A 17,544-nucleotide genomic window follows, 5' to 3' on the forward strand; every position below is an offset into this window, starting at 1 on the left:
TCTGCAAGAGGATCATCGCTCTCAACCACTGACCGGGATCTTCATCCCTAATGAATATGTTTTGATCTAGATAGCAGTGTTAGTTGAACACTAGAAGTATGCCAACCCCCATTGACTTATATACTGAAATCTATTATGTAAGGTCTCAAAAATAAAATTATGATATCTAGAGAAATCTCATTTTAAAGATTTGCATTGGTTCACACGTCATGTATATGTAAACTCTGAATGTGGCTAGCCAGGTGACCTCCACAAGTGTGTTATTTATGGTGTGTTATGTGGTTATTTATGTGTTATTTATGGTGTGTGCACGCATGCATGCACATGCACACACACACACACACTAAGTAAACAAATAAACAAATAAATATGTAAAATAATGGTTAAAGAGAGATTTTAAAGGATTTCCACAAAATGTCATATAATGGTTTGATGGCTGCTGGCTATGCGGCCCTCAGCATTGTTTGTAGTATTTGAGTTGTTCGATGGAAATAAACAAGTATGTGAGTTCTTTGAATTAAAATAAAACTTTAAAAATACTTCTTGCCTGAACAAGAGATTCAAGGTGAGGGAGGAGAACAGTGTGGAAAGTGTACTAGGTAGCTTCTTGACCCTATAGGCAGTTGCAGGGCTGTTCTCCTATTAACTCCAGTAGATAGTAATTCAAATCCCCAGACTGTTGAGAATTAAGTCTCTTCTCAAGCCACAGAGAAGCTCAGGTAATTGACTCACTCCTGGAAAGCAGGGGGGTCGGGGGAAGGAGGACACAGATTCCCTGAGGTTGCCTTATCTCTGGAAGAGCCCTACGGGCCTTGGGCTTCCTGTAGCAGAAGCAGAGGCAGCAGGATCACAGCCAGCCAGAACCGGCAATGGGCAGATACCAGGAAATAAATAATGGTGACTAGGCTCCTTCAAGCCCTCTGCCAAACTGGCCCTAACCATACCAGTGCAGTCTCCACATGCACACACATTTTCCAACAGAAATTTCTATTAGAGGGACCAGGTGCAGGGTGTGGACTCTCGTTCAGTCACCATTTCCTCTCATCCACCTTGCCAGGAGAGACCTGAGAAGAAGCCAGCATCAGCTAGTAACCCAGAGAATCCACCTGCCTATATGCAACTCAAGAAATTCAAGTATATGAGGCAGGGCTCATCAAGACCGTGTGAATCTTTAGGAGATCTCCTACTTCATCAGGTAGGTTGTTTGGACAGGTAAGGAAACTGACTTGCGGAAAGAGAAGAGCAGATTTCTTAACCAGGATGTCTTTGCATTTCAACATATTTTGGTCCAGGCAGCCAGAGTCCAGTAGCAAACCGGGAGCAGGCACACAGAAGACAGAATACTCTGAGAATTGATAGGCTAATTGTATGGGGCATAAAGAATAAGGACTTTATGGGAGGAAAAGTAACATGCTAGATGAAAAGAAGGAAGGGATATCTGAGACTCAAGAAAAAGGAAAGTAGTTTAACTAACAGATGTTTGTGATGTGGGAATACAAGGGGAAAGATGGGGTTTTAGAGAGACGGCAGAGCCAACTATTGGTTCTCAAACAGAGACTGTTCCGCCGGGAATATTTGACAATATGTGAAAATCAGTGGGTCAGAATTAGGGGCACAAGTCTCACCATAAAAACATGGCCCAGCCATGTCATCTCACTCATTCTTTCCTTGAGTTCAACTTTGTTATATTCCACATCATTGCAATCACACACACACACACACACACACACACACACACACACACAGAGAGAGAGAGAGAGAGAGAGAGAGAGAGAGAGAGAGAGAGAGAGAGAGAGAGAGAGAGAGAGGCTCTTCTTGAACTCTATGTTTATATTAGGTGTCACTCTTGGTGTTGTACGTTCCCAGCATTAGACAATTTTGCAATACTATGTGTTCACTATCATGGTCTACAGCATACTCTCACTACCTTTAAAAATCCTCTGTACTGTGTCTCTTCCTCCTTCCTTGTCCCGACAATTCCCAGATTCCCAGGAAGCCACAGATCTTTTCTTCTCTCCCAGATTTTGCAGTGTTCTGACTGTGTATGTACCCAGTTCCTATCGTGCTAGTGGGTGGCATATGTGACCCCAGTCTCATCCTCCCAGGTGTGATCGACTCTCATCACAGAGCTCTCCCTTTTCGTGGATTGCTTGGGTCATTGGTAAAGAATCTCTTTGTTTTGAGTGCAGCATTTGACGTTTTAAAACAGTCATTAGTAAGTGATGAGAAGTATACCAAGAGGTCAAGAAAAAGAGAAGCTCTGTGAGCAGTATGACCTGAGTCACATGCATTCCCTGTGCTCCACAGTTGTCTAGCCCTAGCGACATGATAACCTCCCTGTGGGAATCCCCCTTGTCATCCAGATCACTGGGAACACAGGAGATACTTCCCAATGCCAGGAGAAAACTTCAAGAACCACATGAGCGATGCTGAACACAGTACTAGGTGCACAGAGGTACATAGGACAAATCCAGAAACAGACAGATATCCTTATGGGAATTTGTTTTGTTTAGTATACAGTATTAGTACTATTGTTACAACAGTCACTGATACAAAAACTCATAATCCATTTCCAGGAACAGATATGATCCCAGCATGATACAGATTGATGGACACCTGACCAAGTCATAAGCTTTGAGTATTATAGTCACTTAGGAAAGAGAGTAACTAAATCTGTCTTGGGAAGATAATGTCCACAGAAACTCCACAGACATTGAAGAGAAGCATGTATTTGATGAATGGAGAAGAGGACCATGGGCAACTTGTGCAGAGGAAGGGCACCAGTGAGGCAACTGTATTCTTTATAGATTAGGCATTTTAACGAGGAAAAAATGTTTCTGTCTGGAGATGTTTTCATGTCAGAGTTGGTCAGCAACTTTTGACTTCTGTGTGGTAGAGACCAGGGATGTTGGTAAACACCACACCAGGCACAGAAGGGCCCACCACAGAAAATATTATGCAGTTCTAAATTCAACAGTGTTGTGTTAAGAAACCTTGTTTTATGCACTGTATGAGGGTAGAGGCCATGTGTCCTGGTGTTATCCATTCGATTTCTCCTTAGAGGTTATTATTCCCCAAAACCATTTACTTGCATGATCTTAGAATGGTGAGAATGTGTGAGGCTGTTAGAACTACCATCTTTAGAGTGATAGGAAGGTGCTCATTCTGAAATTGGGAAAATATTTTAGTAATGCCTGGAATCGAAGCCAATAAACTAAAAAGTGCTGCTATTTTGGGGAACACAGCCATCATTCCCCAAAGTACTCAAAGTTCTTCATTGATTTTTGATGATAAACTTGTACATTTGACCAAAGGCCTTAACTGATTGAAGAAGTCATTCACCAGGGACTGGAGAGATGGCTTGGTGGTTAAGAGTGTTTCTTACTCTTCCAGGAGGTTCTAGTTTGTTTCCCAAAACCCACATTGAATGCCTCACAACAAGCTGTAGGGAAACTGACACCTTCTTCTGACCTTTTCCTGCACCTGAACACATCATTTATATATATACACACACACACACACATACATACATACATACATACATACATACATACATACAGTAAATAATAATAGCAACACCAGCAATAGAAAAGGATATTCACTTGTGATATAGTTGAACTTTGGAATAGTCTTCAAAAACCCACTTAGTGAAGATATAGTTACCAATGCATGGTACTATTTGCAGATGGCCTTTAGGATTTGAGCCCAAGAAGAAAGTTTTAGAACATTGAGGAAGAGCATCTTTGCAGGGAATTGTGGGACCTTTGTCTCTGCTTGCCACTCTCTTTTAGACACATGCAGGCTGCCCCTGAACTTCCTCTTTCCCTTTCTGCCATGATATGCCAAAGCTGTGGCACAACTAACTGAAACCCATAAAACCAACAAGCAAACAAACAAACAAAACTCTCCTCTTTAAGGCATTTTAAGCCATATTTTAAAAGGAGATCTATTTTTTGTTTTATTTATATGAGTGTTTTGCTTGCATGTGTGTATGTGTATCACATGTGTGCTTGCATATCCCCTGTAACTGGTACTATAGAAAGTTGTGAGCTACCATATAGGTGCTGGGAACCAAATCTCCTCTCTTCCCAGTCCCACCCTTAGGTACCACCTCATCCTAGGATATCTAGTACCAGCAGGACTAAGGGGGGGCTCTCCCACTGATACAGGGGAAAGGGGATCCAATGGCAAGGAAATGAGACAGAGAAGCACTGCTTGTTAGGGGTCCCAAATGAAGACTAAGCTGCACATTTTGTTTCAAATGTGTAGGGGAGCTAGGTCCAGCTTCTGTATGCTCCCTGCTTGGTGGCCCAAGCTCTGTGAGCCCCCATGGGCCCAGGTTAGTTGACTCTGTAGGTCTTCTCGTGATGTCCTTAACCCCTCTGGCTTGCTCAATTCTATCCTCCACTCTTCCACAAGATTCCCTGAGCACTGCATGATGTTGGTCTGTGGGTTTCTGCATCTGCTTCCATCTGCTGCTGGATTAAGGCCCTCAGGAGAGAGTTATGCTAGGTTCCTGTCTGCAATCATAGCAGAGCATCATCTGTAGTGTCAGTGGTTGGCTCCCTTACATGGGATCGGTCTCAAGTTGGGCCGGTCATTGGTTGACTGCTTCCTCATTCTATGCTCCATCTTTATCCCTGCACATCTTGTAGGCAGGGCAAATTTTGGGTTGAAGTTTTGTGGGTGGATTGATGTCCCCCTACTACCTATGCAAGTCCTGCCTGGCTACAAGAGGTGGCTACTTCAGTCTCTATATTCCCCTCTGGTAGGAATCTCACTAGATTCACCCCCCTACTCCTGTTATTCTGATTCTAGGTCTCCAGCTAGTTCCAGAGATACCTCCCACTGATTTCTATTCCTCCAGTCCTCTCTTGCTTCCCTCCCCCCACACCTGATCATCATCTTCATTCACCTCCTCACCCCATCTCCTACCCAATTCTCCCTCTCTATTTACTAGTTTCCCATTCTGAGTGAGATTTGCACATCCTCCCTTGGGATTTCCTTATTGCCCAGTTTCTTTGGGACAGTCAATTATAGCATGGTTATCCTGTACTTTATGACTAATGTCCACTTAGAAGTGATGACCATACCTATCTTTCTGGCTCTGAGTTACCTCATTCAGGATGATATTCTCAAGTTCTATTCATTTACCTACAAAATTTATGATGTCTTTGTTTTTAGTAGCTGAACAGTGCTCCATTGTGTAGAAGAACTGCATTTTCTGTATCTAGTTTTGGGCTACTACAAAAAGCTGCTATGAACATAGTTGAGCAAATGTCCCTGTAGTATAGTAGGGTATATTTTGGATATATGCTCAGGATTGGTATAGCTGAGTCTTGAGGTAAACTATTCTCAGTTTTCTGAGAACCCAACAATTTGAATCTCAAAGTTGTCATACAAGTTTGTACTCTCAACAGCAATGTAGGCAGTGTAGAAGTGTTCCCTTCATTCCACATCCTCCCCAGCATGTGGTGTCACTTGAGTTTTTAAACTTAGCCATTCTAGGTGTAAGATGAAATCTCAGTTTCGTTTTGATTTGAATTTCCCTGCTGACTAAAAATGTTGAACATTTCTTTAATTGCCTCTCGGCCACTTGAGATTCCTCTGTTGAGAGTTCTCTGTTTAGCTCCATATCCCATTTTCTAACTGTGCTATTTGGGTTGTTGTGTCTAACTTCTTGAGTTCTTTATATATTTTGGATATTAACCCTCTGTCAGATGTAGGGTTGATGAAGATCGTTTTCCAATCTCTAAGCTGTTGTTTTTTCCTATTGACAGTGTCTTTTGCCTTATAAAAGCTTCTCAGTTTTATGAGAATCTATTTGTCAATCTTAGAGTGCATTTTTTTATTGTGATAAAATTAAACATAATAAAATTTTGCCATTTAGGTGAGGAAGTTATGAGGAAATAGAGATTTATTAGTCAATGGGTAAAAAAGTTTTGGTTATAGTTAAGGAATAGGTATTAAGACCTATTGCAGAACAGGGTGACTATATAAAAAAAATAATGTGCTATATAGTTCAAAATCACTAAAAGGCAAAATTTTAAAGTCTCTTCATGAACTAAAGAGCAGGCGGGGCATTGCCTAGTAATACAGTGCCTACTCAGCGTGTAGAAGGTTCTGGGTTTATTTCTGACACTGAAAAAAAAACTTAAAACAAGTTAAAGAATTGAGGAGTTGGCTGAGAGGTGGACCTGAGCTTGAATCCTCAGTACCAATCTAAAAAGCCAGGCTGTGCATAGGTATGGCTCACTTCTGGGGGTGGGAGATGAGACAGGAAGGTAGCTTGCATTGCTAAATCTTATTAAAATCCTTCAGGTTTCATGAAACCCTATTTTAGGGGAATTGAACAGTTAATGATAGAGGAAGACAACTGACATATTTCTCTGGACTCCACACACGTGCATGGACACATACACCTACACACACTTATGCACACATGCATACACCCTATAAAGTACCCCCCAACAACACCATACCAACATATACTTACATAAATAATAAATTATAGAGGTAAATGTATGGCCAAGAACTAATTTAATCATATTGCATTACACACACACACACACACACACATGAACGTATACATCATGTGCACCATAAGTTATGCAATTTTGATTATGCAACCAAGAATATATTAATAATTCTGACTATTGCTGCTGTATTGACAATAACAAGAAAATGGAATTAGCTCAGATGCAAATCTACAGAAAAATGGATAATATGAATATAGAAATGCAGACAATGGATTTTGATTCAGTCATAAAGAAAAATAAAATTCTGAAAGCTTCAGGAAAATGTACAAAAGTATATCTTTATGTGGGTGTGCGTGTTGATGGATTCCAGAAAACTAGAAAGGAGCTCATGGAACGAGGAAAGGAGGCTTTCAGAGAACGGGGCAGGGAAGATAATAGAAGTCATGTGATACCGAAGTGAAAGTGGGATACGAGAGTTGGAAGGGTTCAGTGGTGATCTGAGACAGGAAATGGTGGAGGGTCACCCCAAACCAAGTGTGCTTCAAAGTGTCAGAAGGAAATTGATTACTTTGTACAAAAAAATTTTCAAGTAGAAAAATAATATTAATTATTTATTTTTAAAAAGCCATCAGAAATATAAGCACTGTGTAAAATTCAATGGTAGCAAACATAGTTGTGGTGTCATAGAACTCGATGCTTCTGTTTAGTGACAGATATTTTTTATACCTCCAAAGTAAATTCTGTACCCATTATCAGTCATGGCTTTTGCCCTAGACCTTGGCAACTTTTCATCTGCTTTAGATTTTGATGAATATGTACACTGATAAACTATTTATTTATAGAAGCAAGACAGACAAAACAACTCAAATGTCCAGTAACTGAGGAAGTATATCCACATGTGAAAGTATTGTGAGGCTATAACAAATGAAGCTACATGGCTGGAAAGACAGCTCAGTAGTTAAGAATATTTACTTTGTAAGCACAGGAACCAGTGTTTAGATTGCAGCCCTACATAACATGTCAGGCATCATGTGCACTTCTGTAGCTTGTAGCAGAGAGAAGAACAGAGGCAGGAGAATCTTAAAACTTCCTGGCTCCCAGTCTAGCCAATAAAGCTTGAGCTCCAGGTTCAGGGAAAGGTCCTACCTCAAAGGAGTTAATGCAATATACTGTGTGCCCTCTTCTGGTTACCCTGCATGAGCAAAGCAATGGAGTTCACCCCCAACACTTGCAGATACACCACACATGCCCACGCACGCACACACTAGTGAACCATGATCCTAATTAGTCAGTGATATTCCTTCATCCCTTTCAGGTATGGCTGTCATGTTGGGGCTGAATTACACCTTTGTGTCAGAGTTCATCCTCATTGGCTTCTCTACCTTCCCTCATCTTCAGCTGATGTTCTTCCTGCTCTTCCTGCTCATGTACCTCTTCACACTGCTAGGCAACCTGCTCATCATGGCCACCATCTGGAGTGAGCACAGCCTCCACACACCCATGTACCTCTTCCTGTGCGCCCTCTCCATCTCTGAGATTTTCTACACCTTTGCCATCATCCCACGCATGTTGGCCGACCTGCTCTCCGCTCTTCACTCCATCGCCTTCCTGGCCTGTGCTAGCCAAATGTTCTTCTCCTTCACATTTGGCTTCACCCACTCCTTTCTACTCACTGTCATGGGCTATGACCGCTATGTGGCCATCTGTCACCCACTGCGATACAATGTGTTCATGAACCCCCGTGGCTGTGCCTGCCTGGTTGCCTGGTCCTGGGTTGGTGGTTCATTCATGGGGACAGTGGTGACAACAGCCATTTTCAACCTCACATTCTGTGGACCCAATGAGATCCACCATTTTGCTTGTCATGTTCCACCTCTGTTGAAGTTGGCATGTGGAGAGAATGTACTGGAGGTGGCAAAGGGCGTGGGAATGGTGTGCATCACAGCCCTCCTGGGCTGCTTTCTCCTCATCCTCCTCTCATATGCCTTCATCGTGGCTACCATCTTGAAGATACCATCAGCTGAGGGTCGGCACAAGGCTTTCTCCACATGTGCATCCCACCTCACAGTGGTGGTTGTACATTATGGCTTTGCCTCTGTCATCTACCTCAAGCCTAAAGGCCCCAAGTCTCTGGAAGGAGATACTCTGATGGGTATCACCTATACAGTCCTCACCCCTTTCCTTAGTCCCATCATCTTCAGTCTCAGGAACAAGGAGCTAAAGAATGCCATGAAGAAGGCCTTCCTAAGCAAACTCTATCCAGAGAAAATTTACTAACCTTTAAGAAAATTCTTAAGAATAACTAAATTGGTTTACTGAATTTTACTGTTTCAGACAATACTTCATCACTATCTGCTTACTTATGATACTTTCATGCTGGTGAAACTTTTGTAGTCATATGTAAGTGTACATGAAAGCATAATATCTGGGATTTATTCACAGATAAAAATAAATGTGAGACAATACAGAGAAAATCATTTTTGACCATTTCAACATGCTTCAGGAAATATTATTAGTACTCAACTTGTCTTAAATATTTCTCAGGTGGACTCAAGCCTCACAACATTGAATGAACCATAATGGTGGTTTAGGTATTTATTATGAGAACACTTTTCACCCTCTGCCTCCAAAAATCCAGTCATCTGCTATCCCCAACAACAAAACCCACAACCTAACAAGAAATGGCAGACTTCATGATATATTTTTGTTTGCTGATACTAAGTAGTCATAATCTTTAAGTTTACTAAATGTTGGGTCCAGCATGGCTTTGGTGGAGACAGAATAATGCGGTTCCTGCCCCTGGGTCAGGGAGCATAGCAGTATGTACTTCTAATCTCATCACTGGGAAGGAATAGACAGGAGGACACATTAACAAAGCTTTCTGTCTAGGTAGGTTTAGCTAAAGCAGGGAGTTGTAGGTTCAGTGAGATACTCTACCTAGGCAGAGAAATACACAGATGGAAGGGGTAAAATGGAGGGAAAGGTAGGGAGAGAGAGGGCCAGGTAGGTAGAGGTAGAGACAGAGACAGGAAAAGAGCAATAAGCAGAGTCTCAGAATAAATTGAGAAAACCTTGTGTAAATCTTGAACACCTATAGACAGACAGGTTACTTTATTGTTGATTCAAGTAAAGTTCCTATTGTGGGATATTGCCTGTTAAGAGTATAGGGATCATAAGGTAGCTCTATTGAACCAAAACTGATTGTGGGGCCCAAGGTGGAAGTTTACATTACAGTTCTACAGAGTAAATGCTTACTAGTTTCTTCACAAAGAGAGACTTCAAGATGATATTTTAATTTGTTAAAAATAGACACTTTCATATATGGATCAAATAAAAAAAACTTACACATCACTTCTTAAGTATGAAGCTACTCTTTCTCTACTATTGGAGGAATGAAAATATTTGGCCATGGAGTGAAGCTGGAGGCAAGTGGAACAGTGTCCCCTAAAACCTGGAACCCCAAACCAATCCCTTTGCAGATTATGTGCTGTACATCATTTTTTTCTGATTTTTTTCATTCTTTCTACTGATCAGGACCTCATCATTATTTACTCTTAAGACAAGAGCAGGACAAATAAACTCTGCCTTCAGAAGCATGAAGCAACAGGTCAAACTGTGGCTCCAAAGATGCACAATCTGTTAAAGACTACAAAACATTGGTTTGCATGGCTCTGTTCTGACTACACATTTTTTTAAATTTAGTATATTTCATACAATGTTCTTAAAGTTTTTATGGGGACTAATTCCAGAGAAACTTCATTATCCACATTCTGTAGTCCAATGTCTCAGTGTTTAACAGCACAGATGGGCATTTGCACCATACATGGGTACATATATCGTTGGAACACTAATGAAAGATCTTAAAGCAGAGTCCTTCATAATATTAAGTAAGATTTTTATTTCTGAGGAATTTGTCATTATCTTCTATGACTTGAGCTAAGATGTTTCACTTCCTCAAGAACAAAGGCAATATGGACAAGAATGTAAGTCAGATTCTTCAATTTCTTCTCCTCTCCTTTTTAGTTTTGATTTTATTATTTGACTATTTCATACATGTGTATAAAGCATGCCAATATTATCTACTCCTAATTTCCCACTCTCATTCCTCTTTGACTCAGCCCAGCATGTCCCCTCTCCCTCTTCCTTCTCCTTTTGCTCCTCTTTTCAGAAAGTCATTGAGTCATTACTATTGCCTGTCAGAGTGTTGACTAATCTTGTTGGCTCGATCTTGTGCCAACAGCTCTAGTTTCAGTGGGCTCATGTGTACAGCATGTGTATATCATGTCCAGAAGGCAGCATTTCCCAGAACTTCTCTCCATCCTCCCACTCATATTTCATTTGCCCCCTGAGCGTTTGAGGAGAGGGGCAGGTGATATAAACGTCCTGTGTGGGGCTGAGCACTGAGCAGTCACTGATTATCAGTAGTAGTCTGGCCAGTTATGAATTGCTACAGAAACTGTTGGAAAAACTAGTTCTCTAGCCAAGGTTGAGAGCAGCATGAATCTATGTATAAAACACAAAGAAGCAGTTTGGCAATATGTCTCTTTATCAGAACAACAGTAACAAGTTCCTTCCTGCAATAATCTTCTGAGCTCTCCATTTTCTAAACCAAAGACTCACTTGGTTCTTGACTGTCCTGTTATCTGTATGAACAAGCATCATGGGTAATAGATGACTGTCCACTCCGACTTGGGCATGGATGCCTCAGGCTAATTTGTGATTGCTTCGGGCACCAGTTTTGTAAGATCCAAATGTTTGCTTGCTTTGCTCCTCCTTCAAAGAGTACCAGAGTGTTATTTGTAGTATATGACCAATTGTTGCATAATACTGAACAATCCAGAATGCTGGCTTGTGTATTTACTGTGAGAATAGTCATTGCCCTTCAAAAACATGGCAAATCCATGCTTGAGTCAGGCTGATTTGGCTTCAAATATTGCCTATGAATGAGATTCCCCCATCTGTGTAAAAAAAAGATTGTTCACACTATTGAAGGGCCCTGGGGGCTTTTGCCAGCCTTATAGCCACCTGCCTCCGGTCAAGATTAGGCCAAGTTGCAGCTTCCCATCTTGCATCAGAGCTAAGCCAGGTTCTGTTCTCCACTCACAGGAACATTCTTGAGTCAGAAATTCTCAGAATGTGCTGACTGATGGTCAACTGACCCTCTGGAAAGTGCCAGCTCGAGTTCAAATGTGTGTCATGCTTGCTCGTCAGTAGATTTAAAGTTCAATATGCTTAGCCAATAAGTTTGAATTGTAACCTTGCTGATGTAACCTGTGCCCCTAAAAAGTATAAAAACTGCTTGTAATAGCCATCTGGGGTAGCCTTCTTGTCACTTGCCTCGAGGGACTGATTGAGGGTTAACCCCAATGGGCTGGAAAATAAACCTCTTGCTTTTGCATTGATCTGTATCTCGGTACTGTTGGGGCTGGAGAGATGGCTCAGTGGTTAAGAGAACTGACTGCTCTTTTTAGAGGTCCTGAGTTCAATTCCCAGCAACCACATGGTGGCTCACAACCATCTGTAATGGAATCCAGTGCACTCTTCTGGTGTGTGTCTGAAGGCAGCTACAGTGTACTCATATAAATAAAATAAAGAAATCTTTTTTAAAAAACATAAATAAAGGACTGTTGTACAAATATTGGTTCAGGTTATACAGTAGAGCAAATGTAACCATGAAAACAATTCCATCTTTTACTGCGGTGGAATTCCTCCCTTCCTGGTTGTCTCATCATATATAGCTTTATATCATCTACATAGGGATTCTTACCCTTCTGGGCTTCTTTTTTTTTTTTTTTTTTTTTTTTGCATAGTCTGCTTTTGTTGTTTTAAAGATTTTGTTCTGTTTCGCTTCTTTACCATTTAACTTTGTGTGTCTATTTTTGTGTCTGTGTTTGTGTGTTAATTATACAGTTCTCTAATCTATAACGATGTTGAGCTTGATAATAATTGTTTATCGCTGACATATATCTTACATAAATTTCCTTTTTAAGTTTTAAGTGCTCTCCCTCTCCCTCTTATTTTCCCTCTCCCTCTCCTTCTCCCCCCATCTCTTTCTTTCGTTTACATCCTGACTAATATCTCCTCCCTCATCTTCTCCCAATCCCTTTTCCATCTCTGTCTCTTGGCATTTACTCTTCTATATCCTTTCAGAAAAGGGCAGGCCTCCCATGAATATTAATCAAACATGGCATATCAAGTTGTAGTAAGTCTAAGGACCTCTTCTCCTATTGAGGCTAGACAAGACATCCCAGTAGATGGAAAGGGTCCCAAAGTCAGGCAACAGAGTCAGAGCCAGCCACTGCTTGCTCTGTTAAGAGTCCCATAAGAAGACCAAGCTACACAACTGTAACATGGGTAAAGAGGGCCTAGGTAGGCTCTCTGGATGACGTTTCAGTCTCCGTGAGCCCTTATATGCCCAGGTTAGTTGATTCTGTAGGTTTTCTTGTTGTGTCCTTGATCTCTCTGGCTCCTACACTCCTTCCTCCCCCTCTTCCACAGGATTCCCTAAGTTCATTCTAATGTTTAGCTGTGGTTTTCTGTATCTGTTTTCATCAGTTGCTGGATGAAATGACAATTGAGTTAGGTGTCCAAGGTTACAAGTCTAGCAGAATAACATTAGGCATCATTTCGTTGACTATCTTCATCTTGTTCTTCTTGTTCTTCTTGTTCTTGTTGTTCTCCTTCTCCTTCTCCTTCTCCTTCTCCTTCTCCTCCTTCTCCTCCTTCTCCTTCTCCTTCTCCTCCTCCTCCTCCTCCTCCTCCTCCTCCTTCTTTCTCCTTCTCCTTCTCCTTCTCCTTCTCCTTCTCCTTCTCCTTCTCCTTCTTCTTCTCCTTCTTCTTCTTGTCCTCCTGCTTTCTCTTCCTCCTCCTTCTGTTGTCGATCATGTTTGGTTCTATCCTAAGTCTCTGGACTATCCAACATCTCGTTCCTGGCCCTCCAGACAGTGTCAGTAGGCTCCCTCTCACGGCATGGGTCTCAAGTTGGACCAGTTGTTCGTTCGCTACTCCCATAATTTCTTTGCCCCCTTTATCCCAGCACATCTTTTAGGTCAAATTTAGCACAAACTGTATGTAGGTCAAAGGTCTTATGCCCCAATCCTACTAAAAGTCCTGGTTGGTTATAGGAGATGGCTGGTTGAGGCTTCATATCCTCCATTACTAGGAGATATTTTGTTTTGTTTGTTAAAGTGTTTTTTAAATGTATGAGGAATGCTTGTACATCTACACATTTTTGGTTTTTGCATTTTTGTGTGCATGTGTGTGTGTGTGAGTACATCTGTAGTTGCCATGTTGATGTTGGGAAACATTCTCAATCACTCTTCCAACTTGTTTACTGAGTAAAGAGGTGCCCACGTATACCTAGAGCTCTCTGATAGGGCTAGTCTCACTTGTCATCTTGCTCTGGGGAGTCCTTGTCTTAATCTTCCAGTGCTAGAATTAATGTAGGCTACCACACTCATAAAAAATGTACGTGGATTTCTGGAGGTAAGACAGCCATCCTCATGCTCTTATGGCTGCTGTTTTAACTGCTCAGCTGTCTCCTCAGATTCCTGAATATTAGTGTCTCCGTCCTTCATTACATCTGAGGAAACATAAATCTAGCTCTAGTTTTGAACATTCTGACTCCTTTTCTTTACCTTACATGCCACCCATCTGCAAATCTAGACTGCATTTCATTTCCAAGTGTGCTGCCCACCAGGCTTCACTACTTAAAGCTTTCTGAGAGTCTATGAGAGCCCTTTCCTAGCCACAATCCACTCAGCAGCAGTTCCTGTTATGCACTTTTTTCTTGGTGTTTACTTTATGTTCATATTGTCATGTGGCTTCTCTATGCTTGCTAGATATTGCATATTTCTTATCAGTGGACTTTTGAGGTGTACAGGAACTTGTTCATTTGGTCCATTGCTTTATGGTAGCATATGATGGGCTCCCAAATATCTGCTGAGTAAATTGGTTTGGAGCACTAAAAAAGTAACTCTAACCATGAGGAACAATTTTTTTTGTCCATTCAATTGAAAACATTCTCCAGGATTATTATAACTGTGTGGCAAGTGTATAGAAACGAGTTTTCTCATCCTGTGCATGAGCCTACTCTATAAGAAGTACCTGTCTTCTAAAACAGTTACACGAACACAGTAAGGCAATGTCTGTGACTGCCATTGCACAGTGCTTACCACGCACACACCCAAAAATAGTACTTATGACTCTGTCATACTGCAAGTTGTACTTAAATCAGACCAATGTGAGACAAGGCACTGTCCAATTGAAGAACAGAAACTTTAATGCATATGACTTGGCATTTAATGTGGGAGATTCTACAGGACCCTAGACAAAAGCCTCTGATCTATAAGGAAGAGACATAGGAATAAGTGTTGATACTACTTCAATTGAGAGTCACAGTCTCTTCCTCCCAGAATCTTTTTTGCCAGGAACTGCCTACTCTCTATGGTGCCTAGCCTCCAAGAATCATCTCTCTGACCCGAGATATGGCGGCATTTCATGGAAAGTAACAAATGCGGCACCTAATTAAAAAAAAAATGATGACCTATAAGAATGGCTGCACACTGGTTAAATGATAAAAATAAAATTTCCTTGGGTAAATTGTCCTTTATTAGGCTTGGTCTCCTAGCACTGAAATGGGTGTGATAACAGTGTTTATAACTTTCATGACAGCTCCCAGAATTAAGCAGTAGCATATCTCATGTAAGACACAATCAATCGTTTCTGGCACACAGAAAGCACTCATGAAGGGGCCAACAAGATGAGTCAGTGGGTAAAGACACTTGTCACCAAGACTGATGACTTGAGTGTGCTCTCTGGGATCCACATGCCCAAAAGTTGTCATGACTTACATATGTGTCCATGGTACATGTGCATTTGGATACATATAAAAAATAAACAATGAATAGAAATTGTTTTTTTAAATAAAAAGCCAAGACGTACCAGCTATAACAATAATTTGTAAAATTTCAAATTAAGGAGTACAAAAGAGGGACTATTGTATTTCAGATATTCCCCTGAAGTTTAATAGACACACAGAGAAGTATTGGGGCTCCAGATAAGATAAGAACCAGGAATTAAGGATATATAACCAGATGATAAGTAGATGGTTCATAGATACATAGGCGAACAAATTTTATTATTTGATATTGCTTCATGCAATCATGGAAGCTGTAAAATAACATAAAATATCATATGCAAACTGAATCCCAAGTAATCATTGTTATAACTCAAATGTTCAAGAACCAGTGGCCTAATGGAAGAAACTCCAAACTGGATCAATCAGTGTTAAGGGAGAAGAACAACGCTCTGGCTCATGAGGGTAAACAGATAAAGAATGAATAGAACTACTATTTTAAATTCTCATCAGCCTCTTCACAGAGACACTGGAGAGGGTCATCTGTTTTATAATTCTCATTAACTTCAATTTGTGTTAGTTACTTTATCATCTTTGCAACAAAATAACTGACAAAAAAACAAAACAACAATTTGATGAAGGAAGGCTTAGATTTCAAAGGGATAGATTGTACCTTGGTGAAGAAGCTATGGTGGGGAAGGCATGGTGACAGGAGTCTGGCCAGTCACACTGTATTGACAATCAGGAAGCAAGGAGTAAACAGGAAGTGGAACTAGGCTATAAATCTCAAGGTCCACCTCCAAGTGACCTACTTCCTCCAATAGGGCTCCACCTACTACAAACATTACAACTTTACCAAATAGCACCATGAGGCGTTGACCAAGTGTTCAAATATATGTGCCTCTGGAGAACCATTTTACATTCCAACCACAACGCAACTAAATGCTGTCTTCCAGAAATACCATCTTAGATATAGCTAGAAACAATTCCTAATCAGGGATATAAACAGTTCATGTGTTGCACGTAGTTTTATGCTCCTTCCTTTGGCTTCAGGAGGTGACAGCGCTACCAGCCCCCACCTGGAATTCCTTGAATCCTCGGACAAAAGACACGCACACAGTTTGTTCCTTTAGAACTTGCCTTCTTGGCACTACTGCTGGGCTCTGATACCTCCTGCCTGGAAAAGCGTACCCTTATCAATTTATTATCTCCATCCGTCTGCCTGCCGTAAACTTCAGTGGCTAGTCCCACCTAGCCATTATCAAGCATCCCTAGCCACACATCTGTAGTAGTGGCCACAGGTGTCAACTCCTCCTAAGACCCCAATGATTGCTGTGTTCTCCTTCTAAAGCATGGCAGAAACTCCTCTCTCCTTCCTTGCATTTGCCTTTTTCTCCTGGGACCCGGAAGTCACACCTGTACCTTCCTCCCAGCAGTTATCCCCCAACATTATTTTACTGACAAATCACAAACCAATGGGGGAACACAACCTTAGCATCAGAACCTCCCCCTTCATTCATGACCTAGGCAAGTAGGCACTTAAAACTGACCACCATGTAGACAAGGTTCTGAGGCTATAGATAAAGGCAAGGATGCTATGGTTTGAGAGTCACTCATTCCTGTATACCAGTTTCTCATTCCACTGTGGTTCTTCCAAGTCTATAGGGCATTCATTGTTGGTAGTTATTTTGATTGCTACAGTGGAAGGCAAAGGATCTGTAAAACAACAACTGATAGAACAGGAAAGTTGCTTGGTGTCTTACAGTACACAGAACAACCCTCTCTCTCCACTGGCCCTGTACACAAACAGGGAAAACATAGCAGGTGGCAAGCCTGGCTATATGTACTCAACAAAATACATTGAGCTTTTGCTGTGTGTATCAATTTCCCACTGCTAAGGTTAAAACATTAAATCAGGGGTGGAGAAAGAGATCAGTGCTTAAGAGCACATGCAGAGGATCCAAGTTCAATTTCCAGCATCTACGTTAGGCAGCTCACAGCCTTTAACCCTAGCTCCCTGGAACCCACCCTCTGCTGGAGTCTGTAGGCCCTAACTTACACGTGCACAAACCTGCTCTCTCTCTCTCTCTCTCTCTCTCTCTCTCTCTCTCTCTCTCTGTCTCTCTCTGTCTGTCTCTCTCTCTCTCTTTCTAACACACATGCACACACACACTTAAAAATGAACGTGAACTCTTAAAAATAAATAAA

General features: G+C 41.3%; 1 protein-coding gene across 3 annotated transcripts; it reads left to right on the top strand.

Moving 5' to 3' along the window:
* The first annotated feature begins 739 nt into the window (after window positions 1–739).
* LOC143435952 (olfactory receptor 10H1) lies at window positions 740–11,881 on the top strand. 3 transcript variants are annotated; one of them, XM_076919717.1, is made up of 2 exons: window positions 740–1,195; window positions 7,878–11,881. In XM_076919717.1, exons 1-2 carry the CDS (start codon window positions 1,115–1,117, stop codon window positions 8,754–8,756), a joined length of 960 nt encoding a protein of 319 aa, XP_076775832.1. In that variant the 5' UTR covers window positions 740–1,114; the 3' UTR covers window positions 8,757–11,881. The 3 variants fall into 3 exon arrangements, with proteins under 3 accessions (XP_076775832.1, XP_076775831.1, XP_076775830.1); XM_076919716.1 differs by having other exon boundaries at window positions 741–1,212; window positions 7,795–11,881; XM_076919715.1 differs by having other exon boundaries at window positions 743–1,195; window positions 7,795–11,881.
* The last annotated feature ends 5,663 nt before the right edge of the window (window positions 11,882–17,544 follow it).

This window comes from Arvicanthis niloticus, chromosome 22, assembly GCF_011762505.2.
Source record: "Arvicanthis niloticus isolate mArvNil1 chromosome 22, mArvNil1.pat.X, whole genome shotgun sequence".
NCBI lineage: Eukaryota > Metazoa > Chordata > Mammalia > Rodentia > Muridae > Arvicanthis > Arvicanthis niloticus.